Raw genomic sequence first — 26,367 nt, 5'->3', positions numbered from 1 at the left:
GAACCTAGTACAGCTTTTTATAAGTCAAAGTTTGATGAAGTGGAGTACCCCTTCGGTCGGTCATAATAACATCTATTCCCAGCAATTTTAAACTACAAGACTGTAGAGCTCGATTTTTAAAGGTGGTAATTCATTCAGCAAAAATTAATACTTTTACTTTAAGAATTTACGTGTACCTTACCAAATGGATTGTTTTAAGTGGACCATACAAAAGGTGCTGTATCAATTGCTGATTTCAGCTATGAAAATGGCATCCCCCAGCCCCATTGTATATTGTAATTAGCTGTAATTGTGGTGCGGTGTACTCTTGCATCACTATGGCCACTGCGCCTCCTACACAAATGATACCTATACATCTGGAGTGGGGTTTTTCCTGCATATTATGCATGTTTTACATTGGTCGTTACTGGGGTAGACTCCCAGCCACCTGCTAGAAAAGGAAAACATCAGACAGGCTTTTTGTTCTCTGGAAGAGGTTAGGTGTCGTGCCAGGAGGTGTGCAGTGGTCCAACACCACAACCCACGATAGCAGGCCAGCAACCACGCATGCACCACAGCTAGGGGCATGGAAAAATTATGTAGCAGCAGAGTGCAGTATCCCTGAGTTTGGAAGACTCCCTAAGGCACATGTGTGTTGTACAGCACCATGCACTGAAGCACAGCTCAGATTTCACAGGAGACACTTTCGGAACAAGAACAAATTTGCACTCTCTGCACCGTGCCACCAGCGTAATGGATACTGCGCATGTATTCAGAACCAAAACAATTCTGTACACTGAGCTTAGAAGACAAAGTGCAGCAGTCACATTAGGGACATGTAATGTGTATTCCTGATGCTGGGCAAAATAATTAAATTAATCAAACATTCAATCACTGCTGGATCATCGACGACTCACAGAGTCTCGTGCCTAGAGAACAGCAAAGTGAAAGCCACACAGAGTAGACCTGGCGGAGCCAGGACCTGTAATCATGGCGGCCAGCTCGGCGTCAAGAGTTTAGAAATCAAAAGCATTGTAATTGAGTAGCGACATGTGTGCTCCTGGGCAGTCGTTTCACGCAGATGAGATGAGCAATCCAGGATCACATGTTGGAGCGTGTCAGCCATGGAAAATCCTGCAGGGAGAGGAAAGAAATAATCGGTTTAGACAATCACGCGACATTGTCAACGAGTAAGCCACAGCGGTATCACTCATTACAAAGTTACAGCTAGAAGCACAGCTTGGGTTCAACGCCTGCCATGGAGACATGTTGTATGGTTACCAAGTTGAATCTGCATAGGCGCGACGCAACCATTCATCCTCAAGGGTTTTCTTGCTAAACAATCCGATTTCACCTTCTCGAAGAAATGCGACATCCTCCAGACCCCAAGCCCTTTCAGAAAGAACTGATGCCACATCTCTTCAAAGTCTGTCTAAAGAATGAATGCGCTCCATGATACTCTCATCTCATCCATGTACCACGCCATTGGTTGACTCAACTATCCGTGATACATACAACCTGTGAATATACATGCTCTACGCGTGTAGCATTAATAAGAGAAATATAAATGAGCTACGTTCGGCTGGAAAATGAGACCTTCATCACTGAAGCGGTAAGAGAACAAATCTAGAACCAAATATGGGGCAACCCTGTGTTCCTGCGACCTGAGTAATCAATAACTAAACAAATAGTGGCTCCCTCAGAGGAAGCCATAAGCCTGAGCTCCAATGGCATAATCAATTAAATCACAACATAATAGCAGGGGCTTTGATGCACCCCCAACCACTCGCACAGCTCAGTTGCGCCATTTTGGCCTTTATCCTTTCTTTTTACTCATCAGTGTACTCTTTATATAGAAAAATGGAACTGGAAGGAGCATCCAATTAAAAATAAAACATCCCTCAAATCTGATTGAAGAGTATGAAGCATCCTGTAAGTTATATCACATCAACTACCAAACCCAAACCTTTACACAATACTTCATTATTTCAAAAGACCAGTCCCAAGCATATCTTGAACCTTCCTAAATTGCATTCCAAAACCTTAGCATTACTACAAAAAGGAATGGAGTTCCGAATCGCTATTCAGACCCCGAGTCATAGTTATCCATCTGCTTATCCACCTGGCTTCCTGTTGCGGAGATCCCAGTCACCCCCTCTTTTTCTAGGCACAATCTTTTGTATGCCATGAAACTTAATATTCGTCTGTTTGCTATGAATTTTTTTTAACATGCTGGTATAATGGTGATTTTGTATCATGATTAATGATAGCCTGCTTGTGTTCTTGAATTCTTAGTTTCGACATTCGTTTAGTGCTGCCAATGTAAACTTTTTTGCACTCGCATATAATCGCATAAATTACACCAGTACTATTACAGTTGATAAAATCTTTGATGACATACTTTCCGTTAGTATTATAAGAAACACTCTTCATTCTATTGATTCCTAAGTCTCAAACACTACAGGCTCCACAGACATAAAATCCATTAGGGGGCTTGGGCAGCCAGCTGGAGTCTCCTGTTTTTATCGGCTCTATATAATTCCAAGTAACCACATCCTTAATGGTGAACTCCTCTTGAAAAATCACTCCTGGTTTGTCCCTCATCAAATCTGTCAAACCTGGTTCACCTCTCCTTATACACTTTCCTATTTTCCTCTTCTTTCAACATTCATTTAGGTAAACATCCACACGTGGAATTATATGCCATTGTCCAAGCTTCTAATATTCATGATCTGTCCATCCGGACCTCTCTACATAAACACGACTGAAGCAAGGCTCGTCAAAAGGCAGCGTTTATTCTAATCGATGGGTAAAATGAAAGGATAAAGGCCAAAAAGGCGTAACTGAGCTGTACAACTGGTTGGGGGTGCATCGACGCCCCTGCTATTATGTTGTGTTTTAGATTTGGTGTCACAACGGGCTGGCACTTACCATTCTGCACGCATTCAAAGGAGAAAGTGGATACGTTTGAACAGCAAAAGTTTAAAAAAAGGTGTGCATCCCATCATTATATTGAATATTTATAATCAATCAAATGGTATACAATATGAGCATGACAAAATGTACTAACATTTAGAGTGGCAAATCTAAGTAGATACAATTCAAAGGTTGCAAAATAGATGCACCACTGACCAGCATAGTGAACATGATGACGTGGGAATCCATTGTGCGCAGTTTGATGTGACTTATTTTGGCACGCGCTGCAAAGCATGTACCATGTGTAACCCTTGACCACAAAACAGACATGAGGAAGTGGTTTGCAATTATTGCTATTTTTCTGCACAGATTATTTTCAAGTATTTTGGAGGCAGCAAACCCAAGGTCTGGCTGCCCAGAAACCAGGTTGGGTCTAACTGTGCGGCAGTAAGGAGGGGTGTAAGGAGTTCATAATCTCTTCCGGCCACCACCATCCTGCACATTTTTATTCCTGGGCGGAGGGTCCAGGAATAAAATGTATGCATAGCGAAAGCTCCAAGCTACTTTTAATTCACACTACACTTCCTCTTTCAGTGTTCCCATTCTAACAGTTTCAATATATTTTTATATGTTGTGTCTTGCCTTCCCCTACCCTATAGCTCCACCCCAGGCGTTGGTCTGCGCGGGGGTGTACAGAAGCAGCCGTATGATGAAGCATAAGACACACAACTGTGTGAGTGAGGGCAGTATTTCTACACAGAGCACGTGCCGCCACAGAGATATATATTCGATCACTCTCTACTCCTTTTGGTGTGTTTAAATCCTTCATCTGTATCAGCAGTAGGATTGTGTAACCCGCTCTGGCAGCTTGCGGGAGGTGTCCTCAAGACAGCGCCAGCCCAGTTTGGTCATTGCAGTGGCTGATCTTCATAGGGGCTGTAACCTGCAGGCCCATTTCTCTTGCTGACCGTCGGCCTATGCAGAACCAGAACCCCGGAAGGTTTATAGAGGCTGTGTCTACACGTACAAGAGGGTGACAGATGGTCCCGCCCTTTCAAACCCGGTACCGGGTTCCAACGCTGCTCAGCTACTTATATTTTGTTTAGATAGAATTTGTGTTGAGGAGGAGACTGGGGTGAGAAAGGCAGTCGCAGACTGGTTCTCCGCTCTTCTTTAACAAGCTGCTTTGTTGGAGTGTTTCATCTGTGTTGGAAGGCTGCCAACCCTGCGTTTCCTACATGTTGATAGCATCTCAATTCCAAGGTAGAAATATCTTTCTGTAATTGAAAAATGTGTGATGAAAATAAAAAAGGAAAACTCTTTTCCTATCAGACTGCAGAAAATGATAATTTTTTTATAAATCAGAATGTATTTTCTTAAAGTTGAAAGTGTTGGAACAGCATTAATCTTGTGAATGACAAACCACAAACGTGCCTATAGAAAGAAGATGGAACCATTTTTAGGAGCGGTGCAGTTTCTGTCCAACTTACTTTTTTTGACCTTTTGGTCCATTTTGCAAAAACAGTGACACAAATGATTAATGTGAGGAAATGGGGTGTATTATATGTTATGTTTTGTTATGTTATGTTATTTTAATTTGTATCGCACACAGATACTCGGAAGTGTCCCAGCGCGGAGCAAAGAGAGGTAACTGACAGGAAATTAGGCGAAGAGATACGTTTTCAGATTCTTCTTGAAGATGCGCGGATCCTGGATATTCCAAAGTGTGAGAGGAAGAGCATTCCAGGCAAACGCCGCTATCCTTGCCAAGGAACTGCCTCCAAGCCTCTGACATTGGAAGAGGGGGACCGGAGCCAGGCGCGGGGACACAGAGCGCAAATGACGAGCTGGGGTGTAAAAGGCAAAGCGTTTCTGTAAGTAGGTGGGGCCAAGCCCATGCAGGGCACAATGGGCCATGACCAGGGATTTAAATTTAACCCGTTCAACCACCGGAAGCCAGTGCAAAGAGCGCAAGTAAGGCCTCATGCTAGTCCTGGCCAGAATCCCCAAAAAGAGCCTGGCTGCCGCATTCTGGACCACTTGAAGTTTCCTTGGCAGGTAAGCCAGAATGCCCACATATAGGGCATTGGCAAAGTCCAATCGAGAAAAAATAAGGGTGCAGATAACGGACTCCTTCGCCTTCATAGTTAGAAGCGGAAGAAATGTTCTCAAAGATTTCAAAAGCCTAAAGCAGGTCCCTGCAAGTTTTTTGATCTGTGTGGCAAAGGGAATATTTTCCTCGAAACACACCCCTAGGTTCTTGGCCGGCTTCCCTATAGAGGTGGGGCTGGGAAACTCAGGGGGCCAAAGAGTATCTCTAAAGTTCGAAGGGAACTTCCAGAAGAGAAAAATCTCTGATTTTTCTTCATTGCACTTGAGTTGTGCAGCGGCTAGCCAAAGAAAAATAGAGGTCAAGCAGTGTTGGGCGAGGGACAACCGGGTTCACATTCTTGTCCCAAGTAAAAAGGAGCTGGATGTCATCAGTATAGGCCATGACCTTAGCCCCAAGTTGCTCTGCTAGGTACACCAGAGGTAGAACATAGATATTAAAAAGCAGGGGGCGGAGAGAGGACCCCTGCGGAACCCCTGTGGCCACTACCTGAGCAGAGGAAGAGGATGGAGGAAGCCATATCTGTTCAACTCGTCCTTCTAGGAAAGATCTGAGCCAACCCCACACTGCGCCTGACACCCCAATCTCTGTTACCCTCGATAGGAGCAGTGAGTGAGGGACAGTGTTGAACGCCGCCGACAGGTCAAGTAGAACCAACGCTGCTTTCCCGCTGGCATCTTAACACTCCCTAATTGACTCCACAACCTCCACCAGGGCAGACTTGGTGCTGTGGGAGGCTCTAAACCCTGACTGGGCTGGATGTAGCAGGCCCTCTCTCTCAACAAACTCCGTGAGTTGGCTATTCACCACCTTCTAGCATACCTTGACCAAGCCAGGTAGCAGGGAGATGGTCCGGTAGATTGCTAGGATGAGGGGATCGAGGGATGGCTTTTTTAAAAGGGGCAGAATCTTGGTCTGCTTCCAGACCTCTGGTACGCAGTCATCCACAAGAGATAAATTGATAATACCGTTGACCTCGTTATTAATGGTCTCGGCAACAGCTGCTAGCATTCTGGCCAGGCATGGATCCGAAGGGGAGCCGGACTTCAGGCCCTGAAGAATTTTAAGGGACTCAGAAAGGTCCACGGGCCTGAAGGTGTGCAGAGAATGATCAGCTGATGATGATACCATCATTGTCCTGGTGTCCATATTACAGGGGGCAAACGCCGCCTAGATAGCAAAGATTTTGTCCCGAAAGAAATTAGAAAGGTTCTCACACCAGATGTCCGTGGATTTGGACTCCATAGAAAGAGCAGCAGGGGATGTAAAGCTCTGTACAATGGAGAAGATTTCTTTAGGTTTGTTTTTTGCGAATTGAATGCGAGAGGCATAGAATTACCTCTTTGCCTGGTTTATTGCATCATAATAGATTTTTTGTTTAAACCGAAGTCTCTGCTTGGCCCTCAAAAAGTATTTACTGCGGCCTCAAGCCCGCTCTATGATTTTACACTCATGTTTAAGTGCTTTAAGATCTAGGGTGAACCAAGGCTTAGATTGAGAGTCCCTGGAAAGTCTTGGACAAAGTGGCGAAGCAAGCAAATTCACGGCACTGCAAACCCAGTTAGGGAAATCCGCAAGTCATCGCTCGAGATTTCCCACGAGGGAGGCCCTGGAGACTTCCAGGGCTTGGCTCAGCGCCAGAGGGTTGATTTTACCAAAGGCTGGTTTAACAGAAGTGTGTACTATTGGTTCACAATTAGTGACTTTCCAAGTAAAATATGTTATGAAGTGGTCGGACCAGGAAACTGGACATGGTTCCCCCACTACAATGGGAAAGTTGGTGCATATAGGATTCAATATATGGCCTGACTTGTGAGTATGCAGATTGACCCACTGAGACAGTTGAGCCAGGTGCAAGGACTCTAAACAATCAAGTGAGTCCTTATTGTCAACCTGGTCAAAATGAATGTTAAGGTGCCAACCTCAGTTCCATGGTGGTTCCGCTTTCTCTACTGGAAGTATTTTTCATTCTGCTGCTGGGTTTGTGGGTTCGGTGTCTCGTCCGGTACGGTGTAAAAGGCTGAAAGGACAGGACATCCCAGCGACTGCTGTCAGCCATTGTTCTTGGCTTAGGAGGCTACAAGACTGCTCACCTCCAAGTCTAGCCTGGGATATAAACACATGCTGGCTTTTGCATCCAGCTTGCGATTTGCTGATTTAGAAGATAATGTAAGAACACTCCTTGTTCTTCCTTAGAGGTTTTCTCTCCTTTTTAAGAGGGTTTTATCTTACTTACTGCATTTTCATGTTTAGAGTCAAGGTCTTTGGCTACTTCGAGTCTTAAAGTATTTCCAATATTTACTATTTGTTCAAGAAGATTTCACTTCTTTTTGGCTGCAGGATAATCACCTGGCCCTTTCTGTGGAAGGAAAAGGCTGCTAGTGACCCACGTAGAGTGTGTGTGTTCGGTCGTCTTTGGGCACATTGTTAAGGAGAGTGAATTGTGGTTCAACAAACCTAAAAGAACATGGAACGACCATGAAGCCTGTTCTCCTGGAGGAAAGCTGCAGAACCCGAGAAGCAAAGAGGCTCAAAAGGAGAGATAAACCAGCCATGGCAGGGGCTCTTCCCACTGGGACTTTGCTCTTAACCCCCAAAGACTCGTACAGAGGGACATCCAGCAAAGCACAAACATCCACAACAATCCCAGTTGACGATGGTCACACATACAAAACATTTTTGGATGGTACAAATAGCCTCTTGTTTTACTGACAGTGGAACTGTGTAAAATTCCAAAGCCCTTCTATCACCCTACTCATATTTCCATCACAGCGGGTCTGCAAATTCATAATTCTTATTCTTAATTTGCACACATAAAATTTTAAATACTCAAAAGAAGTGAAGGGCTACTAACAAAAAAAACCTTCTAAAACATTAAAATATATAAAACTGTCTCTGTGCAGAGTTTGTGCACTTACCTGCTGCTTGCGGTCAGACTGTGGATCAATCATCACGTTGATGAGTGTTGGCACTTTCTCCTCCGCCAAACCCGCCTTGAGTGCCACTCTTAGCTCCTCCGGGGTCTGTACAAAGTGCCCCTTACCACCAAACGCAGCCATCACCTGCTCGTAGTGCGCATTGGGTGTCAGACAGACTGGTGGGGCCCTGAAAGGGAACAAAAGAGAGTGTTTCTACATAGGGAAAGAGTTAATCTTGCAGGTGGGTGTAGTGAGTGTGATCACGGTCACAGACCTCAATACAGAAACAAGCATTATTCAAAATACTAGGGTTTTCCATCATTTCAGAGCCTTTGCTGAGAAGACAATTGTTAAACTGCTCGGAAAGCCACAGTTTGCCTCTGCAGGTTTTTTTTTCCTCAGTGAACACTAGAATTGTGTGTTCACTGATGGTTTCCCTTGAAAATGTATTGAGACACCAGAGGGTGGCTCTGAAGTCAGGATGGGAAACCTAAAGTGTATCCCTCCTTTCGTGAAGGACCCCCTTCCTCTCACTGGGCTGAGAGGCACTGGCTGTGGTGGAAGCATTCAGTGGCCACTCACCTTCAGAGGGATTTATGCCTCCTGGACTCTCCTGCCAACAGGTCCACCTAATCCCCCAATCTGGGTCCTTTGATCTATCCATGTGAGACGTGTGTGGAGAGTGCATGGTTTATCTGCATGTATGAGGTAGGGTGAGTGTGGGGTGCTTATGTGCCTGTGCTGTGTTCACTGCATAGGGACATTTATAATTTTGGAATTTCTATGTGTGGAAAATAGAAAACTGGAGGAGAGCCTGCTCAGGTTCTTAGTTGATTGAGGGAAGGCCCTGTGAAGTAAGTCAGGCCCCAGCAGATAGATGGGGAGGGTGACCACCCTCTGAGAGCATCACCTGCAACTTCCCGCTCCATGTTCTGCATAGATGCTACAGAAGACTGTTTTGTTTAGTGGATGGCTAGAAATGCCTCTCCCTTCTTTCTTTGTTCTTTCTCATTTCACAGATTAAAGAGTGTGGCTGGAACTGCCAGAGTGGAAAGAACACCAACATGGCAAAAGAGAGATCCAACACTTAAACAGAAAGGGGCTCTTGGAATTCATTTTTGCACATGCCAGCCAGGGATAGCTACCAAATGAGAGAAAATGCCCTTTTTGCCGTTACATCCCCAATTTTTGCTTTATTTAGCGCTAGTTTACTGACTCAACACTGGGGCTCTGATATCCAATGCTCAGTGCCCAGCGTAGATGCTCTGACCCTTAAAGTATATGTGCAATTGGAAAGTACTTCACTGGCATATTTAACTTGCCTATGGGTACCTAGTTCATGGTACCCTGTGTAGTCATGGCCTCTAAGTTAAAGGTTACTAGTAGACTGCAGCACACATTGTGTCACCGCTAAAGTGACAGTGCAAAGAATGCCTTCAGGCCTGACCTTTCAGCCAGAGAGGGCAGTTTTAAAACTGTAAATCCGACACAGCAAAATAAACCTTTTGTCAGCCCTAAACCCACCTTTCCAATTCTTACAAGTCACCCCTAAGGTAGGCCCTACCTGCCCATTGGTCAGAGTGCATGGTATTTAAAAAGTAGAATATATGTGTGTGTACGTTTTACACGTCCCGACAGTTGTTTTTCACTGTGGCAAGGCAGACTCTTCCTAGAAAAGTACTGGGTTGAATTATAACACTTTATAATCTATAACTTCAGTTTGGGAATAGCTAAAACCATGATTCAAGGGCTCAAATTAATTGTAATTTATGATTGAAACTGATGGTAAAGTTGGAATTGTAGTTATTTTGAAAATGTCACTTTTAAAAAGTTAAATAAACAAATGATGCACGGAATTCTGAACAATGCCAGCATTCACCCCCAGTCACAAAAATATGGGTTTAATCCATTGTTCTTTTGCTCACCTTGCCACCCCAATTTGGAGCCAGCCATATACAAATCAGTCTTGACCCTGCGCCCAATGGGAACAGTCCAGCCCGAACTGCCAGGCCAGGTCCTCCCTGGACCCAAAACAAGCATATGGGGCAGGTTTCTGAGCATCACCCATCAAAAGCCAGGCTAGCTTGAGTCCAGTGACGCAGTGAGCACGAGATCCACGTCTGGGCAGACCCGTCCCACTTAGGGTGGAAAATACTACGCAAACAAATGATGGACAGAATGCTGAAAATGCAAACATTCAGCCCCAGTCACAAAGATCTGGGTTTAATCCATTGTTTTTTGCTCCTAGTTCTCTGTTAGGGTGCAGACCTAGGAGACAGGAAACAGAGACGGTACAGGAGCTCTTTGAGTTTATCGGTAAAATTGTGCAAAGTCTTTGAGGGTTGTAGGTTGTACCACTAAATCGAGATCATGTGCACAATCAAGAGTACCCTAGGGCTTGATTCCATGAGGAAGAGCATAGCACCTGGAATTACTCTTCTAGTCACTGGGATGGGGGAGTGACTATCTAGGCAACACATTACATGTTGCAAAGACTGAGGGCATAGTAGCATACTATTGTGCCAAGTTTGTGTCATCAAATCACAATGGCAGGCTGTAGATCAGGGCACGCTGGTCAATGGTGTTGAACGCACTTGAGCGACTGAATGGTCCCAGAAGGCAGGGGCAGCTGTGGTCTCAGATCCATGACCTCAGCCGTGTTTGTCCATGCCTTCAGCAGCAATTGTTATGATGGTTCAGCGTGGTGCAAAGGCTGAGTAGGAGTTGTTTATGAGGGAACTGAAATTAACTTGGTCTTCCAGATGGATGGAGGGTTGCTTTCTTGGTCTCCCTATAGAGCAGTAGGATGGTCCACCCGGCCATCAGAATCCAGGGATGCCTTTTTCAAGAGCACGAGGAGATGTCCACCTTTTGGTGCTTTATGGAAGATGCATGGAGTACAGTGAAGTGGAGTGTGAGGGCCTCTCATGAAACAAATGTCATAAATGTTGTCCACTGGGCCCATGAAGCAGTGTCAGCGAAGGACGTCAGACAGAGCTGGTGACACGAGTATTATGAATGTCTACTTTGGTTTTTCATCTTTTGCTGCTTGGCTACACATGCTGTTATCAGCTAAACATGAAAGAAGATCAAAGAAGAAACCCTAATTCCAAGTAAAATTGTGAGGGGAAGGTGCCCAGTGGAATACAATCAAAAGCTGAAGGGGAAAGAATCTGATCCCGGTTCCTGGCACAGAGTCACTCTGAGACCTCTACAGCGAGGAGGGGGCACGGCTTTATGTTCAGATTCTTTAATCTGTTTCAACTTAAGTATATGACCGCTTTCTAGTAAGATGTTGTCCCTTCATAGACAGCCAATTTGCGTTTTCATTCCGGGATGTTTTTTCGAAGTGCGTTGATACCAGAATGTAGTTTCCTCAAGGTGTTCATTATAGTGGCATAAAGTGTGTAGTATTTAGTTTCAGTATCTTTGGTTTCAAAGAGTATCACCCCTGCATTTGCAGTACTCTCCACTTTATCCTATCATTTGTTCCTGTGGCCTATAAGAAGCATCTTTCTTGCTTTTGGAGGTAAACCCTCAGGTGTGAAAAACAAGCAAAATGGCCCTTATAAAAACCTCTCAATACTAGCTTAGCTCATGTCTAAGCTGTCACTGTTTACCTGGGAAAGGGAGGTGGGATGTAGTACCATCATTTTCCAGGGATCAGACAGGTGAGGGAACAAGAATGACAACCCAGATCACATCACAGTCACCTACTTAGTGATTATAGCAAATCTCCTTCCAAGTAGAGCTCGGTGATGTAATCCAAATGAAGTCCAAAGGTAGCCATGAAGTAAGTTGTAGGTAAGAGGTTTATTAAGCTTAGTTACAGGATGGTAAATAGGATAATAGGATCAGCCCCAGCAGGAGCAGCATCCTTGCTACTTAGCGCACACATTCCACCAGTCTTTCTCTCCACTCCACCAGGCACTCCAGCATTCCACCCCCTCATCAGGCAATCTAACATTCCACACACCCCACATTCATACTGACTAGGCAACAGGGAGCAAAGGGAAAGGATGCAAAGCAACAATACACGTTACAACACCCGGCTTGGGAGGTTTCCAAACAATCCAGTATTGTGGAAGGCAGGTAGGGCACGGGCAGAGCCAATCACTCTGTATTGCCGGATGGGTGCCCCAGCAGACCTTTCCATGTCATTCAGTTAGTCTGGCTACTCAGGGAGAGCACCAGTGCAACACGCATGTCGCTTCAGTTTCGAAGCACGTTAATTAAGTCCGATTTTCTTACTTCCATACAACAAATAGACACCTCAGTGCGACTGTGATATAGGATATTTGTGCTTTTGGAAACTAAATGGTGGTGCATTGGCTGTGTGGATCAGGCTGGATGTAGGAGGACTTCAGGGCTTGAATCAGCAGGTTGATGCATCTTGTCCAAGTCCCTGCGTCCAGAGGCTCTGCACTTCAAACTAATCTGATTGAGGACCATATCCCACCAATAAAGAGGCTGTCATGATGGTTTATGAGGACAGAGCTGATGGAATGTGGCTTTGTCCCAAGAGTCTTTGAACACTGCCACCACAGACTTTCTGGTGCACCACTTATGTCAGGGTTAATTTGAAAGGACACTACACGAACGAGAACAGCGCTGGGTGTTCAAACTCCGCACCGACACTCAAGGCCTTAACAATGATATACCTTGGGGCGCTTTTTGTCCTTAATCTACCTGGGTTTAGCTACTGTTCTTCTGCACATAACCTATTACAGGGCCACATTGAAGGTTCTCACCATCATGAACCTTTTCTTTCTAACCATAAATAGAGCTGGATAAGTATTTATAACTAGGGGCACCTCCCTATCTAGCAATGATTAAGATTTAAATTGGGAGCAATTTTGAATCCTTATAAACCATACCCCGTTTTTTCTGTCTTTTTTTATGCCCATTTTACTCAATTTATTCTATTTTATTTTCCTTAATTATTATATTCTACTCACTGTGAATAACTTATTTTTTCACAGTAAGAACTTTTAAATTGACCGATTTGAGTCAACTAAGGGGATCGCGGAGCCCACCCACAACTCCCCCATCACGGCCACCTAATTTTAATCATCATGACAAGGACCAATTTATCACACAAGCGGTTTGTCTACATACGCTGAGTAAATTATATCTTTTCCTTAGTCTTTCATGATTGAATCATTGCTATTTGCTTGAAATAAACGCGGAAGACTCCCCTGATCCAACTCAATATGGCCGCCACACTTGCCAAATTGTGGCGGCCATTTTTAGACATTCGCGCGGTCTAGTTTCTCACCAGACCACGCGGCAATGCTAACGCGGAAGTCCTTTTAATGCTCCCCTCGCCGGAGACACGCTAAGATGTGGTCCGGCGGGGAAGCGAAGTAGGTGTAAATAACTACAGCCGCCATTGTTTCTCTTTCCTTTTCCTTCCCTTTCCATTCTTTTACGACAGGATTGTTTCAAAAGGGAGACACCGCCCCCGCCCCCCCCAGAGACCATGATGTGCTATTACACACGCTGACAAGTAATGATTCGAGCAACACTAATCAAAATTTGTGTTGTTTTGCGTGAAATAATGTGTATGATAAACTGTCATATCAAGTCCTGTGTTGATTTTATGTGTGAATTCACGCCACGCATCCTACCTGCTTGTGTTTTTTTAATTCTTCTAGGCACAATCACTGGAGCGTTGGAAGTCTGCACGCACCAATATGGAGCAAACCGCTCATATTTGTGTGCAGCATGGAGGAAGAATTGTGTACTCTCACTCAAAGGAGGGGGGTTGTTTCTAATGTTTTTCTTTATTATTTATATTTTCAGATATACAATGAGAACTAGCAATCGTATGTATTTAAACGCATGCTTTTATTAGTAGCAGCGTTCACTATTTTTTCCTTATTTCTTTTCTATTTTTCCTATTGAGGTTTAAACAGGAGTGGCAAACACAGGGCTGGTCCCTGTGTGGTCCTGAGGAAGAGCTAGAGGAAGCTCGAAACAGGTCGACCACACACTGATTCCCTTCTCAATATAGATTGGTACACAGTGTCAACCCCACTTTTAACCATACCTAAGTAGGAGCTGGAATAAAATAGTTTAGGCCCAGTAGCACGGTATTTTTAAATCACCAACACCCACTCTACTACACATTGCACCACACATAGTCTTCCACGAAAAAGTGCTCCTACGTAACTCCGCAAGTCGTGGCACGCCCCAGTTCGCAGAGAGCTGGGATGGCCCCAATGATGAAGCATGTCACCGTGGGGAAACCCTGGTGAGTGAGGGTACTCAAGAAAGACATTTTTCTTTCTTCTGGTTTTTTCTGACCGTATTGGCCAGGAGCCACAGCCACAAGCTAGGTCTAAGAACTCAATATCTTGGGTTTATGTTTTGAGGGTTAATGTATCCTCCCATGTCCTTCACAACAGGTTCTATTCTTCTTTGGAACATAGTCACAGGATTAAACAGACAATTAAATATTTCCAGAATGAAAAACTGGAAACCTCTAGCTCCATTGGAAAGACCTGTTTGGCAGAGACCCACTGGGAGTGCAGTAATATCAACATTTTGATGACATATAGCACGTAGGCTGGGACTGCACTGCACCTCGTGTATGCATTTCAAAGAGGTTTGCGTCTGTGGGCCTGTTTAGAGCATAGTTAAGAAGGCAGCGACTGGGGCGCTCCAAATAGCAACAACCTGCTATGTTAAGGTACTTCTCAATATGTGAAAAACAGAAGAACCAACACAAACAACAAGTCTCTGAGGGAGCAGAAGGACTTTCAGGATGCTGATGTGGAATAACACCCAAGGGGGAATGATGTCAGAACTCCTGTTCTAAGCAAAAGGAGGGTGTCCACTGCTCTTGCCCCATCTTATATTGATTGCACCTACACAACACACCATGAACCAGAGATTGTTTTACAACATTTGAGGTGCTCTACAGAGACCCACAGTCCTGAGAAAGGCCCACAACTCTGTAGGAGCAACACAGTAGTGTGTTTTTAATCTTGAGGGAGGCAGACACCACACACAATATTAATATAGGTTTGACAGTTTAACAAAGGTAGAACACAATTGTTGACATAAGGGATATAACCTCACAGTAGTGTAATACTTCTTTTGAATCACAAGACAGGTTCTTATTAACCCGCTTTAGGCTGGGGATCTTTCATAGATTAGTCACTTTCCCCGTTATGAACGATTGGACACATGATCTCCGGCCTTGTCCTTGTGACAATATTTCCCCCCAAACTACGATTCATGTTATTTTATTCTGTACATTTTTCTCTACTGACAGGCGGTTGTTTTTGGTTCCTATTTTAAAACAATCTGGATTACGCCAATGTCGCCCTGCTCTACTGTCATTACAACTATTAGATCATGAAAATGGTGTTCTAAGAATTATAGCCTTTTTGAAAAAAGTGTTTTATCTTAGGAAACTTATGTTTACTTGAATGCTTTGTTTTGCACAGTAATGATGGTTATATATTTTTAAGATTGTAATATTATAGTATTTAATGTGACTATATGTAAAGTTTTTATTATGCATTTTTACATGAAATTCTTTATGTATTTTATAACTATGTGCTTTTATGATTGCTATTCAACAATCGAATAAAGCTATTTTTGATTTGATTTGAATCACAAGACAAAAGTGTGTCAAAAGCAATGCTTGCAGTGATAACAGCAAAAATTGCAATATATTGGTGCATAATATCTATTTTTTGTGTTGCAAACTTATTGAATTCATGCCAGGAGGTGTGTCTGCGTGATATTGTTCTGTGAAACACTGCATTGCAAGTTGTATGGTTTGTGTTCAGTAATTCGAAGATGTTCGAAAGAAGGGATGGGGTTGACACTTGCACATTACAAGATGTTATAAGATCAGTCCTCAACCATCAGGAAATGCTGTAGCATGCAGGGGGACTGAAAGACACATTGTTACAAGAGGCTCAGGCACACACACCAGGTGTTATGAAGTGCAGAGCACTGGTGACCCTTGCTCTATTTCTACCTGTACGGAGACATTGTACCCACACACACAACCAGAAGTGTTAAGGATGGAAACGAAAGACTAAGAGAGAGACAATAAAGCGCACAAGGAGCACTGCAATGGTGCTCACATAGATGAAGTAAGGGAGTAGCGACTCATACCTCACACACCACCTCCTACTATCACACTGGATGATACCAGGTGATGCAGATTGTACTCACACTTTTGCCGGCTCGCCAAGCATCATCATTTCCTTCCAAGAGGTTTCGTTTACGCCATTGTAGATCCCGTTGTTGTTGACCACAATGATGAGCACCGGCAGGTTGTACCTGTGAGGATCAGAGGGACCGCAGTTATGTTCACAAGCAACGGCACTGGGCATCAGGCGCCCGCGCTGGACTCAACGGGTAAAGTTGTGCCAGAAGCCTGTAAACTCCGACCACGCATCATAAACTACACCCCTGGCTCCATGGCTTCAGTTCATGCACACCTACCAACCTCCAAGTGCACCAAGACAAAGGTCTTGTATGAGGGGTAATACAGATGCCCATTTAGAACACCACACCTCTTACCTGTGGCAAGACCTCATGGTGAGGTAGCAACTGGATGGTAAAGAATGAACATACCCCTGCCCCCCAAACCCCCGCTCCACACACAAACTCTCTTCAAGTTGACATGCAGGACCTCCAACACAGGTTGCTTAGCCAGGGTTTCTTGCCAAGGCTTTCTAGGACTAAAGTAATGAAACAAAGATTACAGATCATGCTTTAGCAGATCTGTGTTGGGGAGGAGGGTGGTGGCGTCGTATTTTCGGTTCATTTGCTTCAGAATACAAATATCTTGGGGGTCGTAAAATATCGAAGTAAACAAGAAAACAGACAAGGACAATGAGCATTGGAGGAAAAGGTATCCAGTAAGCAAGAAGGTTAAGGGGACAAGTGGAGTAGGTAGTAAGCTTTGCCAGTGCTTATAAGCAGCATTGTGTCGATAAAGAGCAAAACGATTTTAAAAACCCTGTAATTGAGTCGCTGTGTTGCTTGCGCGAGGGCATTCTACTGAATGAATGTGGGCACCTTTTTATTTATTTCTTTTATTTACCAACTGGATATGGCAAATGCCACCTAGCACTGTAAATTAAACAAAAAAATACATTTTCAATTATGCTAATGTGCATTTTTGAAACCAGAGCGGCACAGCAGCTCATGGGAGCTGCTGGGTCCTCTAAAAAATGTAAAACACAAATAATAAAAAGACTGCAGAGTTGATGGGGGAAGAAGTGGGGAGTGGTTGGGGAGAGAAATAAAAATAAAGCTGGTTGAAGGGAGAAGGTATTAAGAAGGAGGAGGGAGAGCAGAGCACGAGGGACAGAACAGCACAATGTGCGGGGGATTTGACGGGAAAAGCACACAAGAGAAAGCAACATAAAACACGGGCAGGTATCTGGAAGGGAAGAGACGCACATGAGGGAGGAAGCTAGAAAAACATATGCACGCTCTCGTGGAGTGCTTAAAGAAAAAGAACAATCGTGTTTCTCTAAATGTGAGCAGCGCAAGGACAGAAGTCAGTCATCCTAGAGGATGGTAAAGAGGTTATGCTCCAGGGGAGGGACAAACAAGAAGAAGGTGCCATTGAATAGGAAGCAAACAAATGAGTGACAATTAAGATGTCCAATGGTAAGCAGTGGAGGTGCTCCTTTAGTAAGATTCAGAAGAGGTTTTCGACTACAAGCAGCTTACAGCCTGTCTTTAGGTGAAAGCTTTAAAAAGGAAGTGGGTTCCTACTCCCCCTCCCTTTAAATCCAAATAATAAATAATTAACATAGAGGCAAACCTAAAGAAACAACCATTGGGAAAGAAAATGGTTCTTGTTTTTAAACAGTGGTACTCGACCATTTGGTTGTGCAAATGTTTTCTGCCCAATGCTGTTCCGTGTGACCCAAAATCATTTTAAAAATAGTTGTTTGAGGATAAGGAACAACACGAGCAAGCTGAGGCAGCATGATGTGTGTATGTGTGACGATGCATGTACACGTATGTAGTGGACTTTGTTTTCTTTTTTAACTTTAAATTTATCATTGCAAGGTGGCAGACACAAATCTTGGATCTGTATATTATAATAATATATGCAAAAGCACATTAAAGGGAAAAAAAGAGTGGCTCAGTGGCAAATTGAAGAAAAAAGAAGTTTCCTAAAATAAAAAATTTAAAAAGACAGGTAAGGGGGAGCAATGGCGGAATGAGTAAGGGAAAAGTCAGAGCACGGGGCGTGGAGCAACAGAGGAGCTAGAGGGAGGAGGGGTTTAAAAAAATCTATAGATGACTTGTGGTGTGAGATGCAAACATTACAAAGAAAGGTCCAGTGTATTATGAATCATATTGCTAAACCTCAACTTACCTACAGAGTGTCTCGGCCTCCATACCAGAGAAGCCAAAAGCGCTGTCCCCTTCTACTGCCACCACACGCTGTCGCGGATTCTGTCCCTGAGCCACCAATGCGGCTGCAATGGCGAATCCCAAGCCTACGCCCATTGTCCCGAACGTGCCAGCGTCAAGTCTAGAATAAAAAGTGGAACAATAAACGGTGCAGGGCCCTGGCTCCAGTGCGTGACCCTTCATCCTGAGAATAACCAATAATTACGTAGAATAGAAGTTGGTCTTTCTCTCTCTAGAGCTGGTTGCCTGCGTCTCATTCCGTCTTCTTTTGTGTTTATCTGTGCATATGGCTGTAGGTTTGGGACAGGGTGTGATTGTCAGGGTAACTTTAAGGATACTGATAAAACCTTTCCTTTCTAAGATGCTGAAAGGGGTTGGATGGCTTGCAGTTAGAGAGAGAGTGTGTGAGAGAGTGAGTGTGTGAGAGAGTGAGTGTGTGAGTGTGTGAGTGTGTGAGTGTGTGAGTGTGTGAGTGTGTGAGTGTGTGAGTGTGTGAGTGTGTGAGTGTGTGAGTGTGTGAGTGTGTGAGTGTGTGAGTGTGTGAGTGTGTGAGTGTGTGAGAGTGTGAGAGTGTGAGAGAGTGAGAGAGTGAGAGAGTGAGAGAGTGAGAGAGTGTGTGAGAGTGAGAGAGTGTGTGAGTGTGTGAGTGTGTGAGTGTGTGAGTGTGTGAGTGTGTGAGTGTGTGAGTGTGTGAGTGTGTGAGTGTGTGAGTGTGTGAGTGTGTGAGAGAGTGAGAGAGTGAGAGAGTGAGAGAGTGAGAGAGTGAGAGAGTGAGAGAGTGTGTGTGTGTGAGTGTGTGAGTGAGTGTGGAAGTGTGGGAGTGTGTGTGGAAGTGTGGGAGTGTGTGAGTGAGTGTGGGAGTGTGTGAGAGTGAGTGTGGGAGTGTGTGGGAGTGTGTGTGTGTATGTGTATATATATATATATATATATATATATATATATATATATATATATATATATATATATATATATATATATATATATATCAGTCACTATACGGTCTTCAGCTCACTTGATTTCACTGCAAGCAAAAGCAAGAGATACTATCTCAGAAAGCAAACCCATTTGCCGATTTATGTATTATCGGACAAGAGTGCATACACTGTGGCTGGAGGGCCTCTAAAAGTGTGAGTTTACAATGCAAAATACACTACAAACATCTCACAGCACAGAAGCGCTCACCTGTGGCGAGGGTGGTGATTCTGCAATACTGTGCGACCGATGTCCATGGTGTTGGCTCCTTCACTGACGATGATGCAGTCTTTGGGCAGCAGCTCCTTGATGTGGTGGAACACGGTGTAGTAAGTCATGGGAAGAGAGGTCTCTGACGCAAGAGCCTGTAGGAGAGATTGTAGAGTATGTCACCATCAGGGGTTACCAGAGGGAGCCGAGGAATGCTTTCATCTAATTTGCAGAATATCAACCTATACCAATCTACCAATAGAGTGAAACATCTGTGGCACAATCCAAGGATACAGAAATATTGCCAGGACCCACCTCATCCAGCTGAGATATCATTGCAGCCCAGTACATACAGGGCATGAACCTGGCAAAGACCCTTCGGTCCAAACGAGTAGTCCTCTTGGCCATTGGCTCAGTATTATAGGAAGTGTAGTTCTTGGCACGTATCTGCCGATCTAGGCTCCGTATCCCATTGCAGCTTTCCCTGTTCAGCTTGTCTTAACCCATTTTCCCTAAATGCATGTTATTAAAGGTTATTTTATTTTTCACATTTAAGCATTGATTGGTCATTTATGTAACTGGGTGAAGTTTCTTACACCTCCAGCCGCGTCCTGGATTGAACTGCTCACATGCCCAAAGGAAAATGACCTGTTTATCCAATTGGAGTGCACCTGCAGCTGGCCCAGAAACACCTGTAGTAAATTACAGTACCCACATAGGATACCACCCATTACTCACTGAACAAGAGAAGGCCTGACAAGCAGAATCTTATTTCTTTACACCCCATTGCAACAAATCAAAACAGTCCACCAGAGAAGTATCACCCCCAGACCTTTCCACCTGCAGTAGATCTAGTACTAGGAGTGCCAGGTAAAACCCAACTATCTTGCTCTACGTGAAAAGTGGCAAATATAAAAAGAGACTTCACCACCTTTGAGGGAAAACTGCTTGAGATGGACAAAGGCAAACTGGTTCTCAGCTTGCATCGATGGTGAGAAAAAAGGATGCAGCCATTCTGAAAATAAAGATAGGTCTTCCAGAGCGGAGAACTTGAAAAGTGAAATCAGACTATCCCACGGTAGAGCACTATTTATTCCCAGAGGGCAAACAATGGTGGGATCTAACCTCTTGTATCAGCAACTTGGTTGAACAATAAAGAGTGTTGTAAATGGAACAAAGGAGTCTCTCTGGAGATAAGTAGCATGAGACTCTACCGCTACCAGGGGGTATCTAGGACTTGTTGATACAAGTATAAACATAGAAGAAATACCCCACTCCAGGAGCAGGAAATCTTCCTTCTGAGCCCCCAACTGCTTCCACTCAACTCTACTCAACACCCTACTCCTTCCACACTGTATTACCAACACGGGCAGCTTTCTAAGCGCTCTAATCAGTCAGGCAGGGAGGACACAGAAATGAAATGTGAGGCATTTGTAAGTCATAAAAAGAACCCAACCTATGTAGACAGGCGCTGCAGGCAACGACCAACAGTAACAAAGTCTCCGAAGGTGGCCAAGAGAAGTGGAATACAATAATCGGAGACCAAGAAAGAGAAACTGGAACAGGAGGATCCTGCGTCTGTAATATTCCACAACACGTAACCAGACATAGCGAGAGGAAAAGCCTAAGAAGGGGTCTATTGACAAGGGGATCTCCGCTCTTCTTTCTTAGCCAGCCAACATGAGTGACCGGGGGCAGGAACGAGTACCGTGCCAGGGATCTGGAGGAGACAGAGGGACTTTGAAGGAAAACACTTCATCTAGGAGTAGAAAAGGTGAGGGAGGTGGAGAGAATAGTCTGCGGAATAGGCAGCATTAATCTGGACTAACTGAGGCGCTTTGTTAAAAGGATGACAGTGTGATTTTTCAAAGGTGAAGCGCGCTTGCCTAGCAACATAAGCTCGGCAGTGTCAGTGTAATTGTTTGACCATAAAGTGGTTATTTCATCCCAATATTGCCTTTGAAGTAGATTACAATGGTAATCTAAATAAAATGCCTAAAAGAAATGTATTGGTATCTGTAACCAATAGTGACATTGACCACAACAGAAGACAACCCTCTTTTTTCACAACAATAAACTAGGAAATCAAAAGATAATGGAAAAAATAAGCGAGGATAGCCTACCCTGATTTTATAATCTATGGTTACTACTTCTTACTACTTTGCATGGATAGGCATACATTTAATAAAAACCTTTCTCCTTGAACTGAGGCATCATAGATACTCCAAGGTGTTATATTTTTATGAATCTCAATGAATATCCAGTGATGGTGGAATGAAAGTTATTTTGATGAAGCCGGGAACGAGAGGTGCTCGCCCAGACTAGAGGCGTTTGCATGTCGGAAACAAAACTAATGAGAGGGAGAACTCCTGGTAAGGAGACAAGGATAGTGCGCAGTGGGCGAGGTTCTGATGCAGTACTTCATTTGTATAAAAAGAAATGCCAAGTCTCTCGTCAAGAGGCCACTGCAGCTTGCACCACACATTGCCCCTGCCAACACAACTACTATCACACTCCTACAAGTGTGACAGTTCGAACTATTTCAGCCCCCACCCCCAGCTATAAGAATGGCTATGGGCAGCAGGTTATGAATATTGAATTAAATATTAACTGTTGTTGTGGTCATCTCTAAACTAGCCAGACAGCGCCACCTTGTGGCAGACTGTCACAGGCCCCAGTGTTGACAATTTATTGCCGGTGCCGAGCACCGGAAACCACCAGCTCAAATTAAGCAATGTCCTGATGTGCTCCCAAGAACTCTTTCTCCTTACCTTGGAGGATTCCACGTTGGCCTTGATTTTGCCCCTTAGCGACCCCCACCAATCAGAACTGCTCGGAAACTTCCACGAGAACTGTACCAATGGCCCCAAAATCTAGAAGTGGAAAATGAAAACACAGTCTTCAACACAAGCTATTTCTTGTTCCATAAGCTGATAATTTTCCGACATTTTAAATACTGCTTTATTACATAAATCACACGTTTTATTTACTTCATTATAACCTCATTAACAATGGGCGGGAGAGTCAACAACTATACGTAAATTTCCTTGTACACATCAAAGAAGAAATCAAATATGGATTCACTTCCAACACACAAGGAAGGTGAATAACAGCTGTGCCAACAACACATGCGAACACTGCCCACCTATCTCTAAATTATCTTAAGCATATAATACAGTGCAACCCACTGATATAATTCTCAGTGCGAGAGAGGAAGAACACGGCATACAATTCGCAAAACTGAAGAAAAAATTCTCAACAAAACGCAAGTCATCAGATCGTGTAAAATACCGGAGAAACCCAAACAAGACCTGGCAAAGCTAACAGTTCTGCATTTTGCTTGGTGGAAAATTGTTCTGAATCTTCACAGGACAGCTATCACATGGGCAACTGTTTGCACAAGTGTGTGTGTGTGTGTGTGTATATATACACACACACACACACACACACACATAAACAGCTCCGACTGTGATTGTTTCTTTCACAAACCAGTAGAACGGTTCCCTGAAGCGCCTCGCTCTCGATCCTGGTAGCGCATACGGTCCCGGGAGCGCTCATGGAGCTGCTCCAGACGATCATGTCACTATCCAAGTCATTAATTGAATCCTACAAGCAGAAGAATTCTAAGAATATGAAGTGGTCTTTGACTTCCCAGTGCCGGTGCAAGTCATCAGGCCAGGAGTGGGAGCGTCGGCACTCTAGGCCTTGCTCTGTGGTGGAGCCTGTGTCAGGGTCTGCTCTGCACCTCTAAGACTTTCCCGAAGTGACCACCGCACAAATCAGAGTTTTATGAGGCCATGTATCTCATATTTGGGCAGCCCGACCACTATGGTATGCCTTCAGGCCCTACTGGTGTGTGAGGGGCGCCGTACTGGTTCTCTGCCAGCGGGTCAGCCTCGAGTCCCTTGGATCCTGTGCTGGATCCGGAGAGGAGGCGCATCCGAGACTGCGACTTTGCTGAACGCCTGCTACAGTGCCCTAGCGGCAGACACCACCGAAGCACCATGGCAGCACACTCCAGAGTTGCCACGGAGTCTGCTGGGCCTGGGAGAGTCGTTACAGTGCAACTAGTTCATTCAGAAGGCCAGTTACTGCCAAAAGTAGAAAAACGCTGAACCTGCGGTTCCAGGTGACTGGACTTCTGCCACACTCGAGAGGACTTCGAGGGATGTCAAGCCCTGTGGCCAGCATCGCCTTGTGAGAAAGTGGCTCTATATATACTGGACCAAAGTAAGGTACAGTGTGTGTGTGTGTGTATAGAGTCCCCAATCCCCAGAGGTATAACAGAGGTTAAAGTCAGGGTTGACTTGACTCTCTAAAGTGGTAGCTTGGTCGAGCAGTAAGGCAGTACCAGAGCACAGTGTAAAGCATTTGTTGTACACACTAAGTCAGCAAAAGGTTTCACACACTCAAGGACTGAACTCCAGGCCAATTGTTTTTATATCAAAAGATATAGTTTTATTTTTAGAAGAACCAACAGGTATCAAAATATACTTTTCTCAATATGAATGATCTCAGGTAGTTACTTTTCAGAAAGGCAATAAACTTTGTAAGCACACTAGGTACAGTGGTTGCAATAGGCAACACAATTCTAAACACAATTTAACATTGAGCTCAATGGGTTTTTCTAAATAAATGCAGTTGATTAATTTATAGATTACTTTTGGAACTCCAGGACTGGATCCTAGATTCAGTCCCAGGACCTAAGCTGAAAACAATCTAGTAAAAGCTTTTGGTTAGTGCGGTGATTTTTAAAGAATATAACTGTATTTTAAAAGTTCACACTTCAGTTAAAATCTAGCAATGTTATCCTATGGGAGGAAATTCAGGTCACAGGTAAAGTACGTTCTCGTTTATTTGTTTATTTTATTTATTTATTACATTTATAAAGTGCCTGACTCACCCCAAATGGGGTATCTCCGCGCTAAGGACCAATTTTACAACAGAACTGGGTAGAGAAAGGTTAGAACAGCCGAGTCTACGTTTTTTCCGAGAGGACAGATAGCTAGTTTCCTGCCGAAGATCTAATGGCAGTTGATTCCACAATTTAGGAGCCAAATAAGAAAAGGATTTGCCTCCTAATCTAGTCTGTTTGATACGAGGAATAATGAGCAGACTTTTGCCTTCAGATCGGAGTGAGCGCATCGAGGAATATCTAACTAGTTTTTCTGTCAGATATGTTGGGCCCATAGAATTAAGGACTTTAAACACCAGGCAGCACACTTTGAAATGAATTCTCTTGCAAACAGGAAGCCAATGTAGGCTTTGCAAGAGAGGGAGGGAAGGAGCACGATAAGGAGCGCTGGTCACCAGGCGGGCCGCAGTATTCTGCACCACCTGCAAGCTTTGTAGGTCAGAGTCCTTTGCGGATATCAGCAAAGCATTGCTAAAATCCAGTTGGCTCAGAACCAAAGCATGAATTAATGTCTTGCGAGTTCTCATCGGCAGAAAATGAAAGATCTTCCGGAGCAGACTCAAAGCATAGAAACAAGATCTTTTGACTGCAGCGATGTGACCCTCTAAATTGAGGTCTCTGTTGACTAGCACTCCTAGATTTTTTTACCACAGTTTTTGGGGTGGGAGCAGCACCCAATTCTCCAGGCCACCATCCGGGAGACCATCTCATGATGGCATCCTTGAACAGCATGATCTCCGTTTTCCCTGTGTTTAATTGCAGAAAGTTTCTCTTCATCCAAAGGGTGATAGTTTTCATACCTTTGGAAAACACTTTCTGAACATCAGGGGTATATTTGTTATAAGTAAAGATCAGCTGAGTATAATCTGCGTAGGAGATTGGGAGGAACCCAATTTTCCTAAGCAGAGCAGCCAATGGGGCAACGTAGACATTAAAAAAAGATGGACTAAGACAGGAACCCTGTGGCACACCTTTCGTTACATGACTGAGTTTAGAATGGAAAGGGCCTGGATTGACTGTTTGGGTCCTGTCGGTGAGAAAGTCCTGTATCCATTTCAGAGCTGAGCCTTGGACTCCTATACGACAGAGTCTGTCTACTATGATTTGGTGAGATATGGTGTCGAACGCGGCGGACAGGTCAAGCAGTATCAAAATCACTGCCTGACCTGCATCCGCCAGCATTCGTATATCATCAGTTACCTTCACCAAGGCCAGTTCGGTACTATACTTTGGTCGAAAACCGGATTGGGAATAGTCCAAACAGTTGGAGGATTCCAAAAAGGCCGACAGATGACTATTCACGTGTCTCTCCAAAAGTTTACTATATAGGGGAAGCAAAGAGATGGGGCGATAGTTGTTAATAACAGAGGCCAACCTCGTATTTTTACGGATTGGCATTATTTGGGCTGCTTTCCAAGCTTTAGGCAGTTTACCCTCTATGATGGAATGTTTTAGAACAGAGCAGAGAGGTTCAGCTAGTTCTTCTGCCAATTTCTTAGCGAACTTTGCAGGAATTAGGTCAATGGGAGAGCCCGACTTAACGGATTTTAGTAGTTGTATAGTGTCTTGGGCTGTAAGCAGGGGAAAATCTTTAAAAACACCCTGTTCATCCGGCTCAGATGGTTGGTTGATATCAGCATCATCTTCGTGCGTGGTGGATGAAACTATTTTGCTATAGATATCTTCTATTTTTTGGGTGAAATGATCCGAGATGTTGTCGCAGAGGGATTGAGTAGGTTCTTCTTCCGTATCAAGGGTTTTTGGATTAACAAAGGTGTTAAGGATCTGAAAAAGCATTTTGAAAGAGTTACCCGATTGTTCCAACTGCATGATAATTTGATTTTTGCGTGCTTTTCTAATGTTTTTGTGATAGGTGAGCAGAGCCATTTTATAGTGTTCTTTGCTTAGCCTATCTTTAGTGCGCCGCCATTTACGTT

The 26,367-nt window shown here is 44.1% G+C and overlaps 1 protein-coding gene across 1 annotated transcript in view; it reads right to left on the bottom strand.

Annotated features, from left to right (window-relative positions):
* Nucleotides 1-270: 270 nt before the first annotated feature.
* HACL1 (2-hydroxyacyl-CoA lyase 1) overlaps nucleotides 271-26,367 on the bottom strand; it is a 145,665-nt gene continuing 119,568 nt past the window's right edge. Inside the window, exons 12-17 of the mRNA XM_078664032.1 lie at nucleotides 22,287-22,388; nucleotides 19,516-19,670; nucleotides 18,296-18,454; nucleotides 16,123-16,230; nucleotides 7,924-8,110; nucleotides 271-1,113 (exon numbers count right to left, since the gene is read on the bottom strand). Of these exons, the coding sequence (XP_078520158.1) occupies nucleotides 1,081-1,113; nucleotides 7,924-8,110; nucleotides 16,123-16,230; nucleotides 18,296-18,454; nucleotides 19,516-19,670; nucleotides 22,287-22,388 (744 nt within the window). The 3' untranslated portion in view covers nucleotides 271-1,080. The remainder of the gene's footprint in view (nucleotides 1,114-7,923; nucleotides 8,111-16,122; nucleotides 16,231-18,295; nucleotides 18,455-19,515; nucleotides 19,671-22,286; nucleotides 22,389-26,367) is intronic.

The sequence above is a fragment of the Lissotriton helveticus genome, chromosome 10, assembly GCF_964261635.1.
Source record: "Lissotriton helveticus chromosome 10, aLisHel1.1, whole genome shotgun sequence".
Classification (NCBI taxonomy): domain Eukaryota; kingdom Metazoa; phylum Chordata; class Amphibia; order Caudata; family Salamandridae; genus Lissotriton; species Lissotriton helveticus.
The sequence above is the reverse complement of the archived record's forward strand: the minus strand, read 5'-3'. Positions and strand labels throughout refer to the sequence as shown.